The sequence below is a fragment of the Mobula hypostoma genome, chromosome 2 (assembly GCF_963921235.1).
Source record: "Mobula hypostoma chromosome 2, sMobHyp1.1, whole genome shotgun sequence".
Taxonomy (NCBI): Eukaryota; Metazoa; Chordata; class Chondrichthyes; order Myliobatiformes; family Myliobatidae; genus Mobula; species Mobula hypostoma.
The window spans coordinates 87,395,699-87,423,570 of NC_086098.1; the positions used below are offsets into that span (position 1 = coordinate 87,395,699).

Sequence of the window (27,872 nt, forward strand, 5' to 3'; positions counted from 1 at the left end):
GTGGAGGGGCCGGTAGTGCTGAGAAACAGAGAGTCTGCAGAGAGACTTGGATAGATTGGAAGAATGGGCAAAGAAGTGGCAAATGAAATACAATGTTGGAAAGTGTATGGTTATGCACTTTGGCAGAAGAAATAAACGGGCAGACTATTATTTAAATGGGGAAAGAATTCAAAGTTCTGAGATGCAACTGGATTTGGGAGTCCTCGTACAGGATACCCTTAAGGTTAACCTCCAGGTTGAGTCGGTAGTGAAGAAGGCGAATACAATATTGGCATTCATTTCTAGAGGAATAGAGTATAGAAGCAGGGATATGATGTTGAGGCTCTATAAGGCGCTGGTGAGACTTCACTTGGAGTACTGTGGGCAGTTTTGGTCTCCTTACTTAAGAAAGGATGTGCTGACGTTGGAGAGGGTACAGAGAAGATTCACTAGAATGATTCCAGAAATGAGAGGGTTAACATATGAGGAACACTTGTCTGCTCTTGGACTGTATTCCTTGGAGTTTAGAAGAATGAGGGGAGACCTCATAGAAACATTTTGAATGTTGAATGTGGACAGAGTGGATGTGGCAAAGTTGTTTCCCACGATGGGGGAGTCTAGTACGAGAGGGCATGACTTAAGGATTGAAGGGCACCCATTCAGAACAGAAATACGAAGAAATTTTTTTAGTCAGAGGGTGGTGAATCTATGGAATTTGTTGCCACGGGCAGCAGCGGAGGCCAAGACATTGGGTGTATTTAAGGCAGAGATTGATAGGTATCTGAGTAGCCAGGGCATCAAAGGTTATGGTGAGAAGGTGGGGGAGTGGGACTAAATGGGAGAATGGATCAGCGCATGATAAAATGGCGGAGCAGACTTGATGGGCCAAATGGCCAACTTCTGCTCCTTTGTCTTATGATCATATAAGAATGTTGTAATAAACCTGATTCTCATTCTAAACTGTCCCTTTTCAACTCTGGCCTTTGAATTCTCTCCCCATTTAGAAAATCCATACCAGAGTTTATAATCTTCCCTTAAGCAGTATTCCACCTGCCATTTCTTTACCCACTCTTCTAACCCATTCAAGTCCTTCTGCAGATTCCCTGCATCCATGACACTACTCGCTCTTCCATCTATCTTGGTACCATCTGCAAACTGAGCCACAATGTAATCAGTTTCTTCATTGAAATCATTAACGCGTAAAGTGAAATATTATGGTTCCAATACTGACCCCTAAGAATTCCACTTGTTACCAACTGCCATTTTGAAAAGGAACCCTTTTATCACCACTACGATTTCACTATACTTGAACTTTGCCTCTAACACCACAGGTTCTTGCCTTGTTTTGCTGCCTTGTACCTTATCAAAAGCCTTCTGAAAATCCAAGTAAAATAACATCTGCTTACTTTCCTTTGTCTAACTTGTGTGTTATCTGCTCAAAGAATTCTAACAAAGAGTCAGGCGGGAGGAGAAGATGGCGACGTGACGCAGCTTGCGCGGCCACTCCGGTGAATGATATCTGTTATCTGTCAAGTAGGGTGCCGTGCACAATCCTGATTTGATGGAGACAGACGTGAGAGCACAGAGGAACATCTATGAAACTTCTGAAATGCCCTACTTTGCCGCAGCTGCTACTGTGTGATCCAGAGTCTCCGGAGGGGAAGGCCCCGAGTCCTCGGCTTTGCTTGTTGCTTGGCGGCCGGGGCGAGGTTGAAGCGCTCGGCAGAGATGGTGATTGGTGTCGGAGGGCTGCTTGGAGGCTCGAAGTTTTCGGATGGACTCAGAGTCGGCTGCGGTCGGGTGCTTCCAATGCATCAGCAAGTTTGTGGCGCTTGGAGTTCATGGCAGGGAGAGTTTCTGCCTTCTACCGTCTGCGTGAGATGATGGGGCTATCGGGACTCGAGACTTTTTTTTAACCGTGCCCATGGTCTGCTCTTTATCAAATTACTGTATTGCTTCGCACTGTTGTAACTATATGCTATAATTACGTGGTTTTGTCAGTTTTAGTCTTGGTTTGTCCTGTGTTTCTGTGCTATCTCTCTGAAGGAACAGTGTATCATTTTTTAATGCATGCACTTCTAAATGACAATAAACGAAGACTGAGTGTCCTCATAATCTAATCTAAAATCTCACCTTAACCAAACTTATTAACAGAATACTTGCAAGTATTCTGAATTTCATCTTGAACAATGAACTCTAACATCTTACCAATGACTGAGGTCTGGCTAACTGACCCAAAATTTCCTGTCCTTTATTTCCCTTTCTTTTATACAGGGGTGGCACATTTGCGATTTTCTAGTCCTCTGGGACCCTCTCTGATTCCAGTGATTCATGAAAGATCATTACTTATGCCTCCACAACCTTTTCAGCTACTTTTTTCAGAATTTTGGGGTGTAGTCCATCTGGACTAGGTGATTTATCCAGCTTCAGACCTGTCAGCTTCCCCAGCACCTTTTGCTTAGTAATGGCCATTACACTCACCTCTGCTCCTTTACACTGCTGAATTTCTAGCACGTAACTGGTGTCTCCCACTGTGGATGATGATAGAAAGTACTTATTTAGCTCATCCACCATTTCTCTGTTCCCCATTACTACTTTCCCAACATCATTTTCGAATGGTCCAATGTCCATGCTAACCTCTTTCCTTCCCTTTAAGAATCTAAAAAAGCCTTTAGGAATCTACTTCTAAATTACTGGCTAACTTGAATTTCATCTTCCCCTCGTTTACAGATTTTTTAAAATTTCCTAATCTTCTGGCATCCACTAATCTTTGCCATATTGCAAACCTATCACCAAGAAGGACAAATGCAGTAGGTGCACTAGAATCCTATCACCTGCACATACCCCACCAAGTTGCTGAAGCGTGGTATTTTTTAAGTCCACTGTTCTTCTCTCTCTCTATACTTACGACTGTGTGGCTGGCCTCAGCTCAAATGCCATCTATAAATTTGCTGACGATACAATTATGGTTGGCAGAATTTCAGACGACAGTGAGGTATATCAGCCAGTTGAGTGGTGTCACAGCAACGACCTTACACTCAATGTCAGTAAGACCAACGAACTGATTTTGCACTCCAGAAAGGGTAAGATGAGGGAACACACACCAGTCCTCATAGAGGGATCAAAAATGGAAAGAGTGAGCAACTTCAAATCCCTGGGTGTCAATATCTCTGAGAATCTATCTGGACCCAAATTATCGCTGCTACAAAGAAGGCACAACAGTGACTATATTTCATTAGGAGTTTGAGGAAATTTGGCACAGTATGTTACCAAAGATACAACAAATTTCTACAGATGTACTGTGTAGAGCACACTAACTGGCTGCATCACTATCTGGTATTGAGGGGGTGACTACTGCACAGGATCGAAATAAACTGCAGAGAGTCGTAAACTTAATCAACTCTATCACGGGCACTAGCCTCCTTGGTATCAAGGACATCTTCAAGGAATGATGCCTGAAAAAGGCAGTATCCATCATTAAGGACCCTCATCACCCAGGTCATGCCTTGTTCTCATTGCTACCATCAGGAAAGAAATACAGAAGCCGGAAGGCACACTCTCAACAATTCACGAACAGCTTCTTCCCCTCTGCATCCAATTTCTGAATGGACATTGAACCCATGAACACTACCTCACTCCTTCTTTATTTCTGTTTTTGCACTACTTATTTAATTTAACTATTTAATATATACATTTACTGTAATTCATTCTTTCTCTGTTATTATGTATTGCATTGTACTGCTGGCATAAATACAACAAATTTCACGATGTATGCCTGTGATTTTAAAGCTGATTCAGCCCTATTTGGTCTTAACTGGAACAATAGGCCATACAGATTACATAATATTTTGATGAACATATTATCACTGTGGCAACTGAAGCATGATCAATCTAACGTAATATAGTGCATATATTTTCATCTTCGTGTTTCTTCACAGTAATCAATGAGCATTACTATATTTTAAAATATAATGACTGAACATTTTGTAAACTAAAGTGTTTAAGTAAGTTTGTAATAATGTGTTTCTTACCTTCACATAGTTTCTGTTTCATTATTTCTCTAATTCTGGAGATACCAGAGTAGTCCTCTACATAGAACACATAGGTAGATGATGGCTTATTAGCAATTGCTTGAAGCTCGGCATCTTCTATTTCCTGACCAACTCCAATTGCAAATAATATAATTTTCCTTTTCCTTGCTTCCTCTGCTGACTCTTTCACATCATCCTGAGATTTTCCATCCGTTAGTACAATTGCCACTTTAGTAACTGCATCAGCAGCCCTAGTCGAGGTAGCAAACACATTATTAACTCCAAATGTTATGGCTTTTCCTGTTCTAGTGTTTCCACCCCTATATGAGATGGCTGCCATTGCTTCCATTAAGTCTTCATTGGACCCATGTTCTTCCAATGGGATTTCTAGCAAAGGATCGTCACTATATTGCACAACACCAACTTGTGTAAAGGCTGTCCCTATTTCAAAACTGCTAGATATATTAATAATCCAGTTTTTGACTATTTCAAAATTATCCGGTCCTACACTGAAGGAACCATCCAAAATGAAAACTAGGTCATTTGGAGCAGTACGGCAGCCTAGAACAAAAAAGAGAAATGGTATTGCTAAAAAGGAACAACATATATATTGTGCAGTTTGTAGTCAACAATAGGATATAACTTTACAGTAATTTTAAAGATTTGAAATATTGTATCAGTTGTAAATTTAAAGATTATACCTGTTCTGTATTTCCACTTGTGTTTGACCTTAAAGCCCATGGTAGTTGTGAATGTTTAAAGTGAAAGCGACAAACATTTTTTACACATTGTTTTTGGGGGAGAAAAACATGGTCTAGCATCTTTTATTTTGAAAGTTTTACAGAAAAATAGAGAAATCCACATTACTAAGGACGCATGAACCAGCAACTAAATTACATTTAAAATGGTATATTGATGGGCTAGTATGTAACAGATTAACGATCACATTTTCAAAGGATAATCACTGCAATAATATATTATTCACAAGGCTGGGACATACCCTTGTATCCTCAAAGGCCTTTCAAGCCATAATTGTGGAGGAGGCAAATGAAAAAAAATTAAGTCTGACCAGAGTGAGAATCTGGGTCATTAGTGGCAGAGGGTTAGGGTGTGAGAGGATTTGGCATCAGAGTGGGAGGGGATGTGGGGAAGGGTATAATGATATTCTACCAGGCATCATTCTACCTGTGGAATGGAGGTGTTATAAAGTTGCATTCTGTATGTGCATGTTATTCTATGCATCAAGAACCAGGATCAAATTTATGGAGGGGTACTGTGCAACAATAATGAAAAGCAGTCGGGTTCCAGATAAAATGTAATTGCATTTCTCCAACTCTTCAAACTTACTTAGAAGATACAATAGCAATGTTTAAGAGGCATTTAAATGGGCACATGAATAGGCAGGGAATACAGGGATTCACACCATGTGCAACCAAATGGTATTAAGTTGGACTGGCATCATGGTCAGCACAGATGTGGTTGGCTGAAGGGCCTATTCCTGTGCCGCTGCATTGTTCTTTGTTAAGGTATTGCTAAAAATTTTTAAATAATAATTTTATAAAGGACATGGACAAAATCCAGCTGTAAGATTCCAATTCAAGGAACCAAAAATACAAGAGCCTAAAAAATCCAATTGAAAATTCAAGGGAAACCACTTTACCTAAATAATGGGGGGGTGGGGGAGCATGGAACTCTCATCTGTACCGGATACTTGAGTTGAAAAGCACCAGAGAATTTGAGAATTAATTAAGTATACACAAAGTGCACAAGGAACTCAGCAAACAGTCAGCATTTATGGAGAGGGACAAGCAGTCAGGCTGAAACACTTCATGACTTGCAAGCTTCCAGCAAGTGAACTGGCTGGAAACTTTAAGAGTGCAACCTTACAGCACCTCCATTCCACATTGATCTGCTGTCAGATCCTTCCTGATGCCTGGTAGGATATTATAATGCTCTTCTCCACATCCCTTCCCACTGCTGCCAAATCCACTCATATGCCATCCTCTCCCAGCATTTTGTGTGATTTGCTTTAGAGTTCCAACATTTAAAGAATCTCTTGTTTTAGTTAGGGAAAATTAGTTAAATGCATAAGAGAAATGAGATTAGAGTATTGAGACAGAATTAGAATGCTGTGTGTGAAGGAAATTTACCAGAACAAACACAGGAACAGGGTAGCTATTCCGAATAGCTGTAGTGTAAGCTCTTCACTGTTCTATGTAACTAGTATTTGAAAAACACACAGATCACTAATTTCTCTTGATTTTCTATCACTACACACTCTTTTAAAAAAAAGCTTCTTACTGCATTTTGTTAAATTGATTATGGCAAGGTGGCCAATTGTCAAGAACTTCAAGACAATTTTATTTGCACCAAGGTCATGAATATGAAGAATACTAGCTTACCTATTCTATTGTTCTACTTATGATTATGGTAACACCTGGACACAATTTAGGAAGGGAGAGACAACAGAAAGGAACCTTACGAGTTTCCTTCCATTTTATTGATAAATGAAGATTTGGTGAGGTAATTAGATGCATTTGCTTTACTACATTAAAATGTTTCTGTACATGCTGTAATTAGGCGGTGAGGCCCAAAATGTAGCAAATTTTTTTCTGCAATATTCCTATAAATATGGCCACACTCAATGTGCATAACTGAGTACTGCTTGGTTTAATTAATGTTCTTTTTCACAGTTTCACTCTGTGAGGTCACTGAATAGAATATGTCAGATATGCTATGCTAAATTATAATCTTTTCCTGTGGGCCTATGAATTTTAAGAATTTGATTGAGATGGTCAACAAAAATAGTAATATATTGTTCCTTGGTATGTATATAAACACATGCTGGAAAAATATACATTTCTAACAGAATTTTCTGCTCAACTGGACAAAAATAGACCTTAGAGTATGTTTATTTCATTATTTTCTTTATTCCGACTGGTCACAAAGATGAAAAAGGCAATATTGTAATTTATTCTTATACCTAATAGCCAGTTTAGCCATGCTGCAAATATGATAAAGTAACTGCTTTAAATTTACTCCCGAAGAGAAGAAAACTTGGATACCTTTCCAAATATTTTTGCTTTGATGATGAGTTCATACCTAAAATAATAACCTAATTTCTCTTTCAAGATACTGATTTATTTGTTGTGCTTTCACTGTTTTTTGTTTTTAGTTCAGATTTTCGATATACACAATTGATTTCTCTTTAAAATAGATCGCCCAGATACTGACTGGCACTTCTAAAATTAAGTTAGTCAGTTGCCTACAGCTGGCCAAGGAATATTTTGTTAATGGATTGGCTGGTGTGTACAGTAATTCAGTAACATCTGGCCCAGGATATGTTTTTTTTAGTTTGATTACTAAATTAGCAAGTGGCAATAGAGTATAAGATCAGTAATTGAGCTGTGAGATTAGCAGACATATTGATGATGGCAATGAGGTTTATGGTTGAGCTTTAATTTTGATTGTCGCTTAGTGCAAGTGGTGATCATGAAGTACGACAGGAGGCATGGTTTCTTAGGGTAAGGAACAATTGTGAAAAAAGGATTGTTAATGGTTTTGGTGGAGGTACCTATCAGTGTTTGGGTTGGCATATCGTTTGAAACAGTGGGATGAGTTTGGTCAGTAAATTGCTGTATTGGGGTAAGGCTGGCAGAGATTCATGGCAAACAAAATTTGCGAGTTTAGATTGGGGGTACCTGAAATTCCTATAGGAAGAAGAGAGAAAGGGGCTTTTAGGAGACTCAGGTAGAAATCATCTTAATGGTATCAGGTTACTGGTGCCTGTCTCGAAATGGTTTGCAAAGTCCTATTTAAATTACACAGATGCAGGCCTCATGTGTATGGTGAGACACAAAACAGTAAGATGTTTCACTGTTTGGCAGGGTCACTCATCAACCTGACGAGCTGCTAAATGCCACAATAAATTCAAAATTAAAAACAAAGTATTGGTTTCTTACTGGATCGTACGTCATCTTCCATAGCTCTACTGACTTCTTGCAGCAGCAGAAACAGAAAACTTTGCAGGATAGGATTCATGGTTTTTTATATTCAATGTCCATGTACACATCAAAAACTAAAAATAAGAAAAATGGCAAGGGCTAAGCATTATATTTACATGAAATAGCATCATACAGATTCTTTCAATAATGAAAATAAAAGTATTTGGAATTCTCATCCTCCTCTGAGCTTTGTCAGTGAAGCTAGAAGACATTCAAAAACTGGAATAAGTCTTTGTTGAACAGAACTTGTAAATCCTGTAATTATTCCTACAGGAAATTTTTCATCAGTGAAGAAAATATGAACAAGTATTTCTAGTAAAGCAACTCAGAACAGATGAAAAATCACTTGGTCAAATCTAATAAATTTATTTGAGCCAATTTCCTTTGATGATAGTTCTTATCACTTTAATTATTAATTAAAATCTAAAAATAACCTAGAGTGCCATCCTGATTGAAAAAAGCAATTCCATTTTAATCCAGCCCCAACTTATCTTCAGAAATGATTATGCATCTGCAGATGTGCAACAGGATTTACTCGAAAGTAGATTATGAACTAATTTTATGCAGGGCTCATTTCATCTGATTTCCCACCACCCCTATGGCTGCAACACGATTAGATACTAGAGTTCCACAGCACAAAATGGTAAAGTTTGGCACTAAGTCCTGATGAAAGCTCTTGGCCCGAAATATAAACTGTTTATTTCCCTCAATTGCTGCTGCCTGACCTGCTGAGATCTTCCAGCATTTTGTGCGTGTTGCTCAAGATTTCCAGCACCTGCAGAATATCTTGTGTCAGCTAAATACCTCTGAAGCTCTATTAAATCAGACCATAGAATTAACGATTATTAACTCAAATGTGACCAAAGCATACTACTTACCAGATTAAGGAGTTTAGCATTAAATCCCAAAGAAGCTCGTGTGGCTGTGAACAGCAAAGTACAAAACTGCATGCTAATCCTAATTCAGGAAAAAGATGTTTTCACAGTGTACCCTCAGATATTATATTAGTCTTAAGTAATCTTGATAGTCATTGCTTTGACTCTCACCAGTGCAAAGAAGAGATAACAAACAGTGCAAACAAATGACAATTCCCTAACAGAAATAGTCAGGGAGCACTTTGGTTCTGGTGACCATTAGTTTTAAGGTAATGATGAAAAATGATAGGACTCATCCAAAGGTTTGTGATTTTTGTAAATGACCTGGATGAGGAAGTAGAAGGGTGGGTTAGTAAGTTTGCTGATAACACAAAGGTTGGGGGTGTTGTAGATAGTTTGGAGGATTGTCACAGGTTACAGTGGGACATCGATAGGATGCAGAACTGGGCTGAGAAGTGGCAGAAGGACTTCAAGTGTGAAGTGGCTAATTTTGGTAGGTCCAATTTGAAGGCAGACTGTCATATAAATGGTATGACTCTTGGCAGTGTGGAGGATCTGAGAGATCTTGGGGTCTGTGTCGATAGGACACAAAGCTGCTGCACAGGTTGATAGTGTGGTTAAGAAGGCATATGGTGTGTTGGCATTCATTAACCACGGGATTGAGTTCAAGAGCAATGAGGTAATGTCACAGCTATATAAGACCTTGGTCAGACTCTACTTGGAGTACTGTGTTCTGTTCTGGTTACCTCACTACAGGAAGGATGTGGATACCATAGAGAGAGTGCAGAGGAGATTTACAAGGATTTGCCTGAATTGGAGGGTGTATTATGAGAATAGGTTGAGTGTACTTGGCCTTTTCTCCTTAGAGTGATGGAGGATGAGAAGTGACCTGATAGAGGTGTATAAGATGATGAGAGGCATTGATCGTGTGGAAAGCCAGAGGCTTTTTCCCAGGGCTGAAATGGCTAACACAAGGTGGCATAGTTTTAAGGTGCTTGGAAATAGGTACCAAGAGGATGTCAGGGGTAAGCTTTTCACACAGAGGTGGGTCCGTGGAATGCACTGCTGGCAGCGGTGGTGGAAACAGATACAATAAGGTCTTTTGAAAGCCTCTTAGATAGGTACATGGAGCTTAGAAAAATAGAGGGCTATGTGGTAGGGAAATTTTAGGCAGTCTCTAGAGTAGGTTACATGGTCGGCACAACATTGTGGGCCGAAGGGCCTGTAATGTCCTGTAGATTTCTATGTTCTATGTTCGGTTCCTGAATGGGAACATGGCTAATTTTAGGGAAATTAGGCAGCATCTGTCAGAGGTCAAATGAGTAAACCTGTTTAAAGGGAAAAGAACAAATCAGAATCAGGTTTAATAAAACCAGCATATGTCATGAAATAAGTTAACATTACGGCAGCAATACAATGCAATACATGATAAATATAGGAAAAAAACTGAATTACAGTAAGTATGTATATATGTATGTATATTAAATAGTTACATTAAGATAAGTAGTGCAAATACAGAAATTTTTAAAAAGTAGTGAGGTTGTGTACGTGGGTTCAATGTCCATTTAGAAATTGGATGACAGAGGGGAAGAAGCTGTTCCCAAATCACTGAGTGCCTTCAAGCTTCTGTATCTCCTTCCTGATGGTAACAATGAGAAGAGGGCATGTTCTGGGTGGTGGGGATCCTTGATGATGGAAGCCACTTTTCTGAGGCATCACTCCTTGAAGATGTCTTGAATATTACGGAGGTGAATACCCTTGATGGAGCTTTGACAAGTGTGAGGCTTTTATAAGTGTGATATTAAGAGTCTAATGCAGCATGTTCCTGTCAGGATAAAGGGAAAACCTGGCAAACCTGGATGAAGGGCAGCTTATGTCATGAACCATAGGTGGAATTTTTAACAAATATTTCTCCTCTATGTTTACTGAGGAGAAAATCATGGTTGCCTAGCAGTTAAGGGAAAATGGTCTCTTGAGCAACCATGACTTTCAGTAAGGGAAACAATTAACAATACCCAGTCCAAAACAGAGTCCCAGACCAGTTGTCAATTGTGTCAGGGTTTACATGCTATAATGGGATGCAAACTGAAATCAGGCAGTATTACCAACAGCAGCACATCCCTTCTTGATGAGCTTAAAGCATTCTACACACATTTTGAATATGTCACCACCCATCACAACAGCCTCAAATGCACCTGAATGGTTGCAAATGTAAGATCAGTTTTCTGGAGAGTGAACCTGCAGAAACAATCTGGCCCTGATGGTGTCCTTGGCTGTGTCCTTAGATCTTGAACAGATCAGCTAATGGAGATATTTGCAAATGCCTTTAATCTTTCCCTGCTTCAATCTGAGGTACCTACTTACTTTAAGAAGACCACTATCACTACGGTACCTTAAGAAAACAACATAATGTGCTTTAATGACTGGCCAGCCAGTTGCTCTTACATTTATCATTATTAAATCCTCTAAAAGACTGGTCAGGGCATGTATTGACTCAAGATTCCCAGACAACCTCGACTCTCTGAAATTCACCTACTGCTGAAACAGATACCCTCATCTCTGAAGCATCTGTTCAGTAAAGACACCTATGTTAGACTATTGTTTATTGACTAAACGTCAGAAACAAAGTTCGGCTACTCAGACCCCTGACTCATCTCTGCCATGTAATAAGACCATATCAATGCTAGTGGAATAGAAGGATTACTGAATTCATGATGTGTGACTCCAGTCTTTTCATGATGAATTTCCCACAAAGTAACACCAAGCAACAAGGTTTCGCTCCCAGATCAGCTCAATGCCTTTTCTGCTCGCTTTGACCGACAGAACATGGATTCCCCTTCTCTTTCTTTATGACCCTATCTACCTGTGCCACTACGTTCAATTAATTATGGACCTGTATTCCCATATTCCTTTGTTCTACTGCACTCCTCAGTGCCCTATTGTTCACTGTACAAGACCTACCCTGTATGGAAATATATTCGGAACGTTAAGATTTTTTATGTACTTAATCTTGTAATGTGACTAAAATGGAACTTGAAAAACTCTAAACTGCTTTGCTCTAAGCTGAGTGTATACATGACAGGAGACACACAATGTCTTTGATCATTGTTCATTGAGTAACTAAGAGGAGGACCTTGAGAAGTGTAGCTATACTGAAGTAGAGGAGCTGACCTTACAGAACAGATAATGGCCAAAGCAGACTGAAAACTTGTATCAGAAAAAGGAAGTTACTAAGTTGTAAGTTAGAAGCAGCCTCCATCCATGAGGAGTGGAGACGTTTCTCGTTATTGCTAGCAATAAACATGTCTCTGAACAGATCCAATCTGTGTTTTTTTGGTTCTTCAGTATAAGACCTAGTGAAAGATACACAACACCTGGTTGGTCCTACTGAAGTGCAACACCAAACACTCGTCTGCAGTAAATTCCATCTGCCATTTTTTCAGCTGGTCCAGATCCTGCTACAAGCCATGATAGCCTTCCTTCCTTCCACTACACCCCCAGTATTGGTGTCACCTGATGCAGTTAACCACAATATCATCCAGATCATTGATATAGATGACAAACAACAACGGACCCAGCACCGATCCTTCTAGTCACACTCCACTAGTCACAGACCTCCAGTCACACAGTCAAGCACCTACTTCCACTTTCTCACTTCTCCCGCAAAGCCTGTGTCTAATCCAATTTACATGAATGCCGAGTAACTGAACCTTCTTGACCAATCTCACCTCACCTCACCTGTTGCGAAGGATGATTTAAATATCTCTGCAAGATCTCCTCCATTTCTTTTGGCTCCACACATAGATTACCATTCTGATGGTCCAGAGGACCAATTTTGTCCCTTGCAATCCTTTTGCTCTTAACATATCAGTAGAATCCTTAAGGATTCTCCTTCACCTTGTCTGTTAGGACAACCTCATGCCTTCTTTTAGTTCTCCTGATTTCTTCCTTAAGCGTTTTCTTGCATTTCTTGCACTCAATAAGTATCTAATTTTTTCTTACCTGTCTATATCTACTATGCAGCTCCTTTTTTTCTTAACCACAGTTCCAATCTTTCTTGAAAACCAAGGTTCCCTACACCTGTTATCTTTACCTTTTATTCTGACAGGCACGTACAAGCCTCTTTACTCTCAAAATTTTTCTTTGGAAGGTGTCACACTTACCAAGTACACCTTTGCCATAAAACAACTTGTCCCAATCTACACTTGCCCGATCCTTTCTGATACCATCAAAATTGGCCTTTCTCCAATTTAGAATCTCAACCCATGGACCAGACCCATCTTTTCCCATATTTACTTTGAAACTAATGGCATAATGATCGTTAGATGCAAAGTGTTCCCCTGCACAAACTTTTGTCACCTCTCTGTCTCGTTCCCTAATATCAGATCAAGTGTTGCACACTCTCTCCTTAGGACACTATGTATTGATTAAGGAAACTTTCCTGAACATATTTGACAAACTCTATCCCACAGTCCTTTTATAGTATGGGAGCCCCAGTCAATATGTATGAAATTAGAATCACCTATTTAAACCTTACATTTCTTGCAACAGTCTGCGATCTCTCTACAAACTTGTTGCTCTAAATCCCGCAGACTGTTGGGTGGTCCATAATATATCCCCATTAATATGGTCATACCTTTTTTATTCCTCAGTGCCACCCATAAAGCCTCACTAGACGAGTTCTCCAGTTTGTCCTGACTGAACATTGGCCTGACATTTTCTCTAAAAACGGCACACCTCTCCCTATAATCCCTCCCATTCTGTCGCATCTAAAACAGCAGTCCCCCGGAATATTGAGTTGCCAGTCCTGCCCTTCATGCAACCAAATCCCACGAATGGCTACAATATCATAATTCCAGGTGTTGATTGATGCCCTGAGTCATCTGCCTTTCCTACAATACTTACAATACTTGTTGCATTGAAATATATGCAGCTCAGGACATTAGTCACACCATGCTCAACCTTTTAATTCCTTACTTTGCCTAAGGTCTTAACAACACCTGTCTCCACAACCTCTCTACTATCTGTTCTGGCACTTCAGTTCCCAGCTTCCTGAAACTCTAGTTTAAGTGCCCCCCACCCCCGTGTTGCACCAGCAAAACTTGCTGCTAGGATATAAGTCCCCTTCCAGCTTAGGTACAAACTGTCTCTTCTATATAGGTCTCACCTTACCTGGAAGAGAGCCAATGATCCAAAAATCTGATGCTCCCCCTCCTACACCAACTCTTTAGCTATGTGTTAAAGTGTATGATCTTTCTATTTCTGGCCTCACTAGCACATAGTATGGGTATCAATCCTGAGATCACAACCCTGGAGGTCATGCCCTTTTACCTAGCACCTGACTTCCCGAACTCACTTTGCAGAACCTCATCACTCTTCCTACCTATGTCATTGGTACCTTCATGGGCCACAACCTCTGGCTGCTCACCTTCCCATTTAAGAATGCTGAACACTCATTCAGAGATGTCCTAGACCCTGCCACCATCTGGGACTCTCGTTCTTGTCCCCCTTCCCTTCAAAATCACAGAGACCGACTCAGTGCCAGAGACCTGATACCTGTGACTTCCCTCTACTAGGCCATCCCTCCCCCCAACAGTATCCAAAGTGGTACACCTGTTTTTTGAGTGGGATGGCCACCAACATATTCTGCACTGGCTGCTTTACCTCTTTCCCTTTTCTGACTGTAACCCAATCACTTGTGTCCTGCATCTTGGGTGTAACTACCGCTCCATATGTGAAGCACCTTCAGTTACTCCAAAAGACTGAGGTTTGGTAAAATACTGAAAGGCTTTTATTTGCTGTACAATACGACCTCCACAGTGAGTGTCTGCCCCCGGACAGAGGGGGAGGGGCAAGGTGAACACCTTTATACAGGACTCTGTGGGAGGGCCACAGGGGCAGTCAGCAGAGGGGCGTGTCCAGACAGTTAACCCAGTTACAACATATATACATGGTTTACCACAATATGTCCTATCTATCACCCCTCAGCCTCCTGAATGATCCAGAATTCATCCATTTGCAGCTCCAACTCCTTAACACAGAATGATAGAAGCCGCAGTTGGATGCACTTTCTGCAGATGAACTTGTCAGGGAGACTGGAGGTCTCCCTGCCTTCCCATAGCTTGCAAGAGAAGCATTCAACTATCCTGCATGGCATTCCTACTATTCTAACTGTTATAATATTAATATTGTGGGCACGTGGCCAAGTGGTTAAGGCATTCGACTAGCGACCTGAAGCTCACAAGTTCGAGCCCCAGCCGAGGCAGCGTGTTGTATCCTTGAGCAAGGCACGTAACCACACATTGCTCTGCAATGACACTGGTGCCAAGCTGTATTGGCCCTTGCCCTTCCCTTGGACAACATCGGTGTCGTGGAGAGGGGAGACTTGTAGCATGGGCAACTGCCGGTCTTCCATACAACCTTGCCCAGGCCTGCATCCTGGAGAGTGAAGACTTTCCAGGCGCAGATCCATGGTCTCGCAAGACTAACGGATGCCTATTGTATAATATTAAGAAGGAAAACAATAAATAAACTGGGGGGGCGTGGAGAAGGAAAACAATATATAAATTGGCAGGGGGGGTTGGAATCTACAGCTTTTGTGCTTTCTCTCACTCAAGCCTCTTCTCGCTGAAGCTTTGAAGAGCTAAAGCCTCAAAATCCCCACTCTAAACCTGTGCCACTCCAACATAGGTTACATTTTGCTATATTATATGCTCTGTCTTTTACTTCTATACTGTCTTTGACTTCCCTTGTCAGCCATAATCACTCCACCCTCCCTTTAGAATACTTCTTCATCTTCGGGAAATATCTATCCTGTGCCTTCTGAATTGCCCCCTGCCGTTGCTGTTCTGCCTTCATCCCTGAAAGAGTCCCCTTCCAAATCAGCTTTGGTGAGCTCCTCTCTCCTGCCTCTGTAATTCCCTTTACTGTACTGAAATACTGATACATCTGAATTTATTTTCTTCTCCTCAAACTGCAGGGTGAATTCTATCATATTAGGATCACTGCCTCTTAAGGGTTACTTTACCTTAAGTTCCCTAATCAAATCTGGTTCATTACAAAATGCCCAATCCCGAATTGCCTTTCCCTTAGTAGGCTGAACCACAAGCTGCTCTAAATAACCATTTCATAGGCATTCTACAAATTCCCTCTCTAGGGATCCAGCTCTGACTTGATTTTCCCAATCTACCTGCTCATTGAAATTGCCCATAACTATCTTAACATTGCCTTTTTACATGCTTTTTCTATCTCTCATTGTAATTTCTATCCTACATCCTGGCTATTGTTTGGGGGCCTGTATATAACTCCCATCAGGGTCTTTTTACCCTTGCAGTTTCTTAACTTTACCCACAAGGATTCTACATCTTCTGATCGCATGTCACCTCTTTCTCAGGATTTGATTTCATTTTTTACTAACAGAGCCACCCCACCTTCTCTGCCTACTTGCCTGTCCTTTCAGTACAGGGCGTATCCTTGGATGTTAAGCTTCCAAATCTGATCTTCTTTTACCCACGACTCAGTGAACCTCACAATGTCATACTTACCAATCTCTATCTGCGCTACAAAATTATCTACTTATTCCATATACTGTGTACATTCAAATACATCACCTTCAGTCCTGTATTCATCACTATTTTTGATTTTGCCCCCATGTTACATGTCACCTCATCCCACTGACTGCAATTTTGCCTGATCATCTACCAGTCCTTCCTCACAGCCTCACTATACACTGCATCAACTTGTATACCACCAGATGCCCTATCCTCAGCCCTATCACTCTAGTATCCATCCCCCTGCCAAATTATTTGAACCTTTCCCCAACAGTTCTAGCAAACCTGTCTGCAAAGATATATGTTCCCCTCAGGTTCAGGTGTAATTGTCGTACCTCCCCTGTAAAAGATCTCAATGATCGAAAAACTATGATATCCTGCCTCCTGCACCACTCCCACAGCCACTCATTCATCTGTACTATCATCTCTTTCCTGCTCTGGTATTGCATGAGGTACTGGGAGTAATCCAAAGATTACTACCTTGGAGGTCCTGCTCTTCAGCCGCTTCCCTAACTGCATACACAGTACACAGGACCTCTTCCCCCTTTCTACCTATGTCATTGGACCACAACCTCTGGTGGCTAACATTCCCTCTTGAGAATCTTCAGCTGCTGTTCTGAGTCATCCTGGACCCTAGCCACTGGCTTGGCTGCTATTGTAGCCTGATAAATCATTCCGCACCCAAAGCGGAATACTTGTTACTGTGGAGAATGCCACAGGGGAACCCTGCACTGACTGCTTAGTCCATTTACTTCTTCTGATGGTCACCCATCTACTATCTGAAGCCTGACCTCTGGGTGTGACTCTTCAGTAAGAGTCTCATCTATGAGGTTTTCAGCCTCCTGGGTAGTCCTAAGTACATCCAACTCCAGCTCCATTTCCTTCACCTCGTCAGTCAGGAGCTTATGTTGGGTGCACTTCCTGCAGATGTAGTCATCTGGGAGACTGCCAGATACCCTGATATCCCACATCTCACAGGAGGAGCATTTCACTGCCTGAATTACCACCCTGCCTACACTTGTTATAACTCTAACATCTCAAGCTTAAGTTCTAGCCTGCGCCTGTTCTCAACCAAGCCTAGTGAGCTAAAGCCCACTCCCACAATGGCCACTCCACTTACACTTTTTTATTTTAGTTTATTTTATTTTACATCTTTTTATTGTGTCTAAAAGATCACGATGATTGCAGCCCACTGAAAAGTTCAGAAAGACCCTGAGCTCTTTTTAAACCTCGCACAGCCTCACCATTTATTTAAAGTAAAGGTTAATAGGTTCTTAATTAGCAAGGACTTCAAAGAGAGAAAACATGAGAATGGGGTTGAGAGGGAAAATAAATCAGCTATGATCAAATGGTAGAGGAGATTTGATGAGCCGAATGGTCTAATTCTGCTCCTATGTTTTATGGTCCAGCTGTGCCTCTACTCAAATCTTTCTTCATTGCCAAAACCAATTCTATTGGAAGAGATATATATTCCAATATCTTCCAATATTTATATTTGTTTTGGCACAGTTTACACCAGAATTAATGTACATTTAAGCCTGAAAGTAGATCAACATGTTGGTTCCAAAACATACTGTAACTGGATTTTTTTCACTTCCAGGGCAACAGTAACATGTCACATTTTTAGCCACAGGGATAATGGTGTAGAAAGAAAATAGCTGATAATTTAAAAAAATCTGAAGTAAAACAAAAATGCTGTGAACATGCAGGTCAAGTAGCGTCTGTGAAAAGAAGAACATCAATGCTAATATGGCCAATCTGCTGATTCATTCATTTTCAGTGTAAGATATTCTAAAACAATATTTGAACATTTTTGGGCAAAAGGAATTGGAATATCAACTCATAGGATCATGGGAGTAGAACTTTCATTTAGGAAATCTAATCATAAAATTATAAATAAATTTACATTTTGAATATTAACATAGAGGAAATATATGATGTATATAATACCAAAACTCTTAGACCAAGTTAAACAATAGCAAAACAGTTGACTGTTCCACTATCGTAGCAAGGTATGATACTAGCCTGTTGGAATAGTAAATGCATCTCCCCACCACCACCACCACCACCCACTCCATCCCTGTGTTAATTTCAGTCATTTCAGTTGTCTTTTCCTTTCATTTATTTAATTATCATGTAAAAATCGCTACTGTAATCTCAGTTGGGTTTTAGGCATAAAGCTCTTACCTAGAACATAGTTTTCTAACTTTATCTTTGTTAGGAGAATGTGGTTATTGTAAAACTTTAATATTTATTGGACATTGCCAGATGGCTTACTTCCTGGTTTGTACTTACTGGGAAAGCTTTGAACAATGTTCCCTATTATTTCATGCAATTAAAGCACAGTGGCTCTTAGTGTAGACCTTTGTTCTCAAAATCCAGTTCAACACCTAAAACCAAAAAAAAGAGGCAGTAATGGATTACTTGCCCCCTCAAACCTTCTTCATCATTCAATAAATCGATCTCTTATTTATACCTTCCTCCAATAATACTTTTGTTACTCAATGACCTCTTTAAGGTGGCTGTCATTCAGCGTTTCTGAGCTCTACTTTTTTGCAAAACCTTTTTTTTGTTCTTTCCATTCCTCCTTCCTTCCTATGCAACTTAAATTTGTTTAAACATATCTCTAACTTTTCCCAGTTCTGATTAAAAGTTATTGGCCTGAAGCATTATTTTGTTTCTCCTTCCATCATTTCTTTCTGTGTATTTCAAGTAGTTCCTGGTTCTATTTCAGATTTTCAGCATATGCTATTAATTTGCTTTATCGTTTCAATGAACTGACCTTATGCATGTGTTCTGCTTGGAAAAAAAAAACACCAGATTTTTTTGCTTCCCCATTACCACCCACTATATTGTTTCTGAGACTAACTTCCAAGAATTGATGTCCAGCCCATCCACAGGGCCTGCTCTAGCACAGATTTCTCTTGATAGTTAACAATACTGAGCGTTGCACTTAAATTAAGGAAAGTACCAATCATCTTCCAGAACATGAATTTAGCTTTCCTCTAATGATAAATAAATTCCTGTTAACAGCAGCTGTTGTTACTACGTATGGAAGTGTATCCTTAAAGGCAAGAAGTGATTGGCTTGTTGGTCTAGAGGTATGTTTTCTTCTCAGGGTGTGAGAGGTCCCAGGTTAAAATCCCAGATGAGCCCTTATCTACGAGCTGCCAGAGGGAAGTAGTGGATGCGGGTTTGATTCTCAATATTTAAGAGAAGTTACAGGCCGATGGACCTGTTTCTGTGCTGTAGCGTTCTATGACATTTGTTAAAGTAGATTGGAAAAATAGATTAAAAACTACAATGGTAAGTAAATCATGACAAACATTTATGTGCCACGGTGGCATGGTGGTTAGTGTGGTGCTATTACAGCTCAGGCTGTCTGAGTCTTGAGTTCAATCCCAGACCTGTGTATTCCCTCCCCATGGAATGCATGGGTTTCTCTGGGTTCTCCGATTTCCTCCCACAGTCCAAAGACACACTGGATAGCTTAATTGGTTATTGTAAATTGTCAGATTGGTGTTAAATCGGGATTGTAAGGGGTAGCTGGGCAGTGTGGCTCAAAGGGCCGGAAGGGCCTATTGCACGCTGTATCTCTAAATAACTAAAATTTTTTAAAAAGATGATATATGATGTCTTATTGAGTCACTTTGCAATGGTTGGAGCTGCATAAGTTAATTTCACAGCAATGCAAATGGCAATCAGTTGTTGAAAAATCTAATTTCACCACAAACAAGTTTGAGAAAAGGATTCCTTGGAATCTTGAGATACATATCCTATTAAGTTATCACTCTAAATGCTAAGATGTATTTTCCTCCAAAATTTAAAAATAAAACAATAAATTTCAGCACATAAAACTACATGTATTGAAGTTCAAATTTCCAGCATATAATTAAGGGTTAACCATTCCAAATGAACAAAATCTAATGAAATACAAATGATGCACAATGCTTTGATATTCTGAGAAATTCACTGCTTATACAATTAAAAAGTATTTTAAGGTAACGTTAGTTAATACTTATGAAAAAATTAGTGACAACATTTTTGAAAATCACTTAGTCACCAAATATGTTACATTTAAACCACATAGGTACACTTGTAGATCTTTCTTTTCCTTGTTAGGTGCCTTGCGATAATCTTCAGACTTATCTTTTCCTTGCACTTCAGAACAACAATTTAACTTCACAACACATTCAAAAGATGTCTGCAAACTAGACGTATCATTGGGATTTTCTGCCTGATCAGTTTACAATGAAGTTATTTTATAGCAGTAATTGAAATATCATTGCATTGCAACTAACCAAAATTCCCAAATGTTTCCAATCATTAACAGTCATTTCCAGATTCAGGCCATGAGTTGATTTGAACTTAAAATAACTTGCTTGTTTGGAACAAAATTAATTTACTATGATTAAATTTTTAACAATGCACTTAATAAACCTGCTGAAACAAATCATGTCTATTAGTTAAACATAACTACAGCATAACCACAATTAAATCATTTTCACAACCACTGCTTTTAAGATGTTTTGATGTATTACTATTATTAGTAATGAATAATCAATTCAAACCTTTATCTTTGAGAGCCAGCTATAATCTACACATATTGTAAAAGAATATACCATTCTAATTTCAAATATAAAGCAAGTACTAGAAATACTTCAAACAAATTTTAATGCATTATCAGGTATTTTTATTTAGGAACTGCATTTCTTTGTGAAAGTATTCAATTTTGCAGTCATCCATAAGGTATGAATGTTACTGGTTTAGCTATTTTAATCACATCTTAGGCCAAATGTCAGTGTAGTCAAGACTGAATCACAACGGTGGAGTTTCTAATAAGCAATATAATTTAAGCACAGTATACTTCCTTTCTAGAAAGATGTGTCATAGTTACTATACCTGATAATGGCTTTTAATCCACCTTTTAACAAGTGACATTTAAATTGCCCAGCTACCACAGTGTTCAAACATGTCTTCAGCTCAACTACAGTACCTGGATTACTTTATCTAGCAAAGTAACCAATATGCTACCCATATCTCAGCACTTATGTTTTCAATGCATGCTCAGTCAGAAAATCTGCTAAGTTCTTTCTTATGTTTCACCTTTTTATGAACTTACATTAGTTAAACACAATTCATGGTATAGAACTGAATAACAATGAAATGCTCAATCAATAGCTTACCTTCTCCTAAAGGAACTGATGGCAGACTTTCTACCAACCAGAATCTTTAAATTGGAGGTACAGAATAATGTTAAAGTCTCCCGGCACAAACTTGATTCATTCTCACACTGTTCCATGTGGGTCTGGCAAACTTCCATTTGCCAACAGTCTCACGCGCAGCATTGAGGAGGCGTATCTCGAAAGAGAGGCCCTACATTGGCATATTTAAGGGCTATTCCACGTTTGCTTTGGTGAATCCAACAATGTAATTACTTTTAAAGAGTGCAGATTGAAAATCCCCATGGTAACATGTGTTGCTTAGTCATAAACTAAACATGGCAATGGTTATGTTTTCTGTTTTTCCAGATAATATTGGAACTATTATCATTTCCATTCTCCTCAGTGCTTTTAAGATCCTTAAATATTCCATAGAAAAAAAAATTGTATTTCTGCATTGAACTTCCAAACAAAATGCACTCCAACAATATGTTATCAATACCCTGCTCCTAAGTTAATTTGCTTAGATGAATCTACTAATTGTTGGGTGATCCTGAAAGAAAAGAAGAACTAAACCTTATTATGTTTAACAGTTAATTTTTATTGAGCCAAAATATTGTAACAGTGACCTCTAGAGGGACTGGATTACAGATTTTCTTTTTAAATTTATAAACCAGCAGCTTAATCTGTTAGGGGCCAAAACTAAATAATATGCAATTGAACAGCAAAACTCATGAAATCATGTCTGTTTGACCCGGTGTAGAATGTATTCAAAATTCCTGATCTCATTATCGTAATATTAGCGTTTAAGCAATGCCAATATCTAAAAGAACCAAATTATTTGGTGTCTAATGCTAGATCAGAGGGATGGAGGAATTTTCACTGTGGATGTTAATTCCAGGTGACAGTTACTCCACAAGTCTAGCTATCTTGCTGTAAAATGTCAGAGGATGACAAAAAAAATCTCTTGAATTTCAGATGTGATGCAGCATGAAAACCACTTAATAACCTTAGTAAGGCAAAATTTTGTAAATGTACCATCAAACATGATCTCACACCAACTGCATGACAGCCTTACACACTGCTCCAAGCAAAACACACTTTCCATTACTTACAATCTTTGTGAAATACAATTCCTTTCTAATGTTCACATGCACCATTAAATCTGTACATACTTAACAGTTCCAACCATCCCATCCAGACCTCAACAGCTTCCACACAGGCAATTATTTAACCATGGGAAACAAAGAACATTCATTTTCTTTCTTTTTCTCTCTCTCTCTCACACACACACACGTAAACAGCTCATAATTGTTCCAAACCACCAATACAGACCAATACAGACCAATGAATGCCAGACACGTGTTCAACATCAACCTCTGGAGCAAGTAGTATATTCCTACCAATTCTCCTCACATTCCTTTTCCCCATTATACAATAATTCCTTCTGATTTGTAAGCTACACAAGGTGCAAGTTTACCCTTCTAATGGTCTCTGCCCCTCAGCATAAACAGCCCCAGTACTTTTCATAAAATGGCATTGAAACATTGTAAATTGTGGAGAAGCTTTGTAGAAATAACAGTTGAATGCTCGATTAGTCTATGATTTAACTCTCCCAATTTAGACACTAGTTACCAGATATTTGTGAGGAAGACACATATGGGAATTCATGCCTAGGTCAATCCCAGTTGATTCATCCATTTTGTTCTTTCTCTATTTAACATAGCAGTTAATGTACAACTGCATCATTTGGTAAGCTATCTTAGAGGATAGTTTAAGAGTAAACTACATTGTTCATTCTAGGATCACTTAAAAACCAGACTGGGCTAAGGATGGAGAATTTCTAACCCTGAAGGACATTAGTGATTGAATGACACAAGGACAACACCAATTAAATCATGGACAGTCTGTACAGGTCCCACCTCCCCTAAATCTGCTGAGATCTAAAGCATCCTGCACCATCTCTTCAGCCGCACATTAAGTGTATGGTCTTGATCTTTCCATGCTCACTGGTGGATGATAAGGAGAGGAATCCAGATTACCCACCTTTGAGGTGATGCTTCTTAATCTTTTCTTTCCTACCTCTTTAAAATCAACCTGGGAGATCTCACACCTCTTTCTACTTTAATCATTGGTAGCACAACCTCTTGTCTAGCTCATCGCCCTTTTGCTTCTGAATGTTCTGCAACCTTACGGTAAATTGACGACATACTTGGATGTAGCAGGCTCTGTGGAGTCAACCAAAGGTATTTATTGTCTTTTTAAATGCATTTTTTATGATGGCAAGATGCTGCTGGATATTAAAAACTTAAAGTACTGCAGGTCTGCCCATCACTGAGTTGCTTGTTAGCAGAGAAACTGAAAGTGCTGGACGTGGTGTGAACCATGCTGCAGACTGTGACAGAGAGCTATCGATGCACGAAGGAGGTATGCAGTCTAACAGTGAGTGATTGTCTTAGTTGTTTTCTTTTGATTGCAAGACCCTTTTGAACATCGGTGATGTGCAATGCTGCAAGTCCAATTCATTGGTTTATTGGCAAACAGCAAGGAAGCTGCATGGCCTCAGTTGTGGCAAAGACCAGGCCTCAAGCCTGTTTGCATCAGCCCAGAGTGGAGGCATTGGAGTTGGGCACTCCACCAGGGTGCTGGAGGTGGTGTGGTGTGGCACCGATGCTGGATTCGGTACTGCCCTGTTTGCTCAGCAGAAGACAAGCTGTAATGTGTTTGACAGAAGACTGCTGCAATATTCATCGACTCGGGGACTTAAACTACATTTTTTTGTGCGACTGCATTTTACTGCTATCTTATATATGTTGTATGTGCCTTCTGCTGTGTTCCGACTGTTGGTACTGTGTTTTGCATCCAGGTGAAGCTGCTTTGTTTGGCAGTATTCATGGGTACTTGTGTATGGCTGAATAACAATTAAATTTGAACTTGAACTGATATCCCTAAGCTTGGCAACATAGAGGCAAAGTACCATCCTGGAATATGTCTGCACCACAAACCATGTAATTCCTAGCAACTATTGCTCATTTAACCTTTCTCTTTCCTACATGATTGAGACAACCATGGCACTGTGTTTTTGAATACATTACACTGCCCAGGTAAAGGCCCTCCTTCATCAGTACTAAGACCATAAGATCTTCGACCATTGAGCCTGCTCCAACATTCAATCATGGGCTGATCCAATTCTTCCAGTGTTCCCCACTCCCCTGCCTTCTCCCCATACCCTTTGTTGCTCTGGTTAATCAAGAACCTATCTATCTCTGCCTTAAATACACCCAATGACTTGACCTCCACAGCTGCTCGTGGCAACAAAGTCCACAGATTTACCACCCTCTGACTAAAGTAGTTTCACCGTATCACTGTTCTAAATGGACATCCTTCAATCCTGAAGTTGTGCCCTCTTGTCCTAGACTTCCCTACCATGGGAAGTAACTTTGCATTATCTAATCTGTTCAGGCCTGTTAAAATTCGGAATGTTTCTATGAAATCTCCCCTCATTCTCCTGAACTCCAGGGAACACAGCCCAGGAGCTGCGAGACGTTCCTCATACAGTAACCCTTTCATTCCTGGAATCATTCTCGTGAATCTTCTCTGAACCCTCTCCAATGTCAGTTTTTCCACTCTAAAATAAGGAGTCCAAAACTGCACACAATACTCCAGGTGTGGTCTCACGAGTGCCTTATAGAGCCTCAATATCACATCCCTGCTCTTATATTCTATACCTCTAGAAATGAATGCCAACAATGCATTCGCCTTCTTCACCACCAACTCAATCTGGAGGTTAACCTTTAGGGTATCCTGCACAAGGGCTCCCAAGACCCTTTGCATCTCTGCATTTTGAATTCTCTCTCCATCTAAATGATAGTTTGCCATTTATTTCTTCCACCAAAGTGCATGACCATACACTTTCCAACTTTGTATTTCATTTGTCACTTCTTTGCCCATTCCCCTAAACTAGGGGAATCCCTTCAATATTTGTATGGTTTTCCTACAGACCATTTAAACTCTCTCTGCTGCAAACGTCCGAGGTTGGCCGAGGTGTGACAAGTGAAGGAGTGAGTGAGGGGATTGGCTGAGAAGGAGCGGTTGATTTAAAAACTGGTTGGGACCAGCCTGCAACACAAACGTTCGAGGGCGGCCAAGGTGCGACAAGTGAAACGAATTAGTCAAAATATCAGCCAATATAATCAAAGTTTGCTCTAGGGGAGCGGCTTGTCGGGGAGCGGCCTTGTCGAGGGAAGTGACTTGTGAGAAAAGTGCAAGTCTTTGTCTCGAGAGTCTTCGGCGAGGAGGCTGAGGGAGGAGACTACGCCACAGTTGGAGGGGGGAGAAGTGGTGAAGAAATGACAGGTCAACTGATTCAGTGTGATGCTTGCAAGATGTGGGAGGCCAGGGACGTTGATGGTGCCTCTGGCTGCTACAAATGTGGAAAGTGTGCCCAGTTTCAGCTCCTGAAGGACCGTGTTGAGGCACTGGAGAAGCAATTGGATGACCTCAGGTTCATCCGGGAAACTGAGAGCTTTCTGGACAGGACCTACAGTGAGATCGTTACACCGAAGATACCAGAAGAGTGGGGGGGGGGCGATGATGAGGAAGGGATGGATGCTTGGAGTACAGGAGACCCCAGGGGATGTACCTCTTGAAAACAGGTTCACCCTCTTGGAAGCTGTCGGGATAGAAGACATTGCCAGTCTGAGAGGCGGACAGGTCTGCAAGTCAAAAATTGGCGCTGAAGCAAAGCCGAGGAGACAGAAGTCAGGCAGAGCCGTGGTAGTAGGGGACTCCATAGTGAGACGTACAGAAATGGGATTCTGCGGCAACAGGCAGGATTTAAGGATGGTGTGTTGCCTCCCTGGTGCCAGGATCCAGGACGTCACAGACCGATTGCAGGGCATCTTCAAAGGTGAAGGTGAACAGCTGGAAGTGGTGGTGCATGTCGGCACAAATGACGTTGGGAGGAAGAGGAAAGAAATTCTGCAGCGTGACTTCAGAGAACTTGGAAGAAGGCTGAAAAGCAGGACCTCAAGGGTGGTTATCTCCGGTTTACTTCCAGTTCCTTGTGCTGGTGAGGGCAGGAATAGGGAGATAGGGGATCTGAATGTGTGGCTGAGGAGCTGGTGCGGGAGGCAGGGATTTAGATTCTTGGACCACTGAGATCTGTTTTGGGGTAAGAATGAATTGTACCGAAGGGACGGGTTGCATCTTAACAGACGGGGGACCAGCATTCTGGCAGGCAGGTTTGCCACTACTATACGGGTGCGTTTAAACTAAGTAGTGGGGGGAGGGGACAAACTGGAAATATAAGGATTGAGTTAAAGGGAAAGAGAGAATAAGAAAAGTTAAGAAAGACAACAGAATTAACAGGGCAGAAAGCTCAGGAAGGGATCGGAGAGTATGGCCAAGTGCAATAGGAATCGATGTGAAAGGTGAGGGGAGTAAAAGTATTACTTTAAATGGATTAAAAGTATTATATATGAATGCACGGAGTATAAGAAATAAAGTGGATGAGCTTGAGGCTCAGTTGGAAATTGGCAAGTATGATGTTGTGGGAATAACAAAGACATGGCTGCAAGAGGACCAGGGCTGGGAAATGAATATTCAGGGATATACATCCTATCGAAAGGACAGACAGGTTGGCAGAAGGGGTGGGGTGGCTCTGTTGGTGAGGAATGAAATTCAGTCACTTGCAAGGGGGGACATAGAATCAGGAGATATAGAGTCAGTATGGATAGAGCCGAGAAACTATAAGGGCAAGAGGACCCTAATGGGAGATATCTACAGGCCCCCAAACGGTAGCCTGGATATACGATGCAAGTTAAATCAAGAGTTAAAATTGGCATATTGCAAAGGTAATACTATGGTTGTTATGGGGGATTTCAACATGCAGGTAGACTGGGAAAATCAGGTTGGTACTGGACCCCAGGAAAGGGAGTTTGTGGAATGCCTCAGAGATGGATTCTTAGAGCAGCTTGTATTAGAGCCTACCAGGGAGAAGGCAATTCTGGATTTAGTGTTGTGTAATGTGCCTGATATGATAAGGGAACTCGAGGTAAAACAGCCATTAGGAGGTAGTGACCATAATATGATAAGTTTTAATCTACAATTTGAAAGGGAGAAGGGAAAATCGGAAGTGTCAGTATTACAGTTGAACAAAGGGGACTATGGAGCCATGAGGGAGGAGCTGGCCAAAGTTGACTGGAAGATACCCTAGCAGGGCTGACAGTGGAACAGCAATGGCAGGTATTTCTGGGAATAATACAGAAGG

The 27,872-nt window shown here is 40.5% G+C and overlaps 1 protein-coding gene across 1 annotated transcript in view; it reads right to left on the reverse strand.

Annotated features, from left to right (window-relative positions):
* Nucleotides 1-21,719, reverse strand: part of col21a1 (collagen, type XXI, alpha 1) — a 213,423-nt gene extending 191,704 nt beyond the window's left edge. Inside the window, exons 1-3 of the mRNA XM_063068745.1 lie at nucleotides 21,626-21,719; nucleotides 7,973-8,088; nucleotides 4,011-4,571 (exon numbers count right to left, since the gene is read on the reverse strand). Coding sequence (XP_062924815.1) covers nucleotides 4,011-4,571; nucleotides 7,973-8,051 — 640 coding nt within the window. The 5' untranslated portion in view covers nucleotides 8,052-8,088; nucleotides 21,626-21,719. The remainder of the gene's footprint in view (nucleotides 1-4,010; nucleotides 4,572-7,972; nucleotides 8,089-21,625) is intronic.
* Between the last annotated feature and the right edge of the window lie 6,153 nt (nucleotides 21,720-27,872).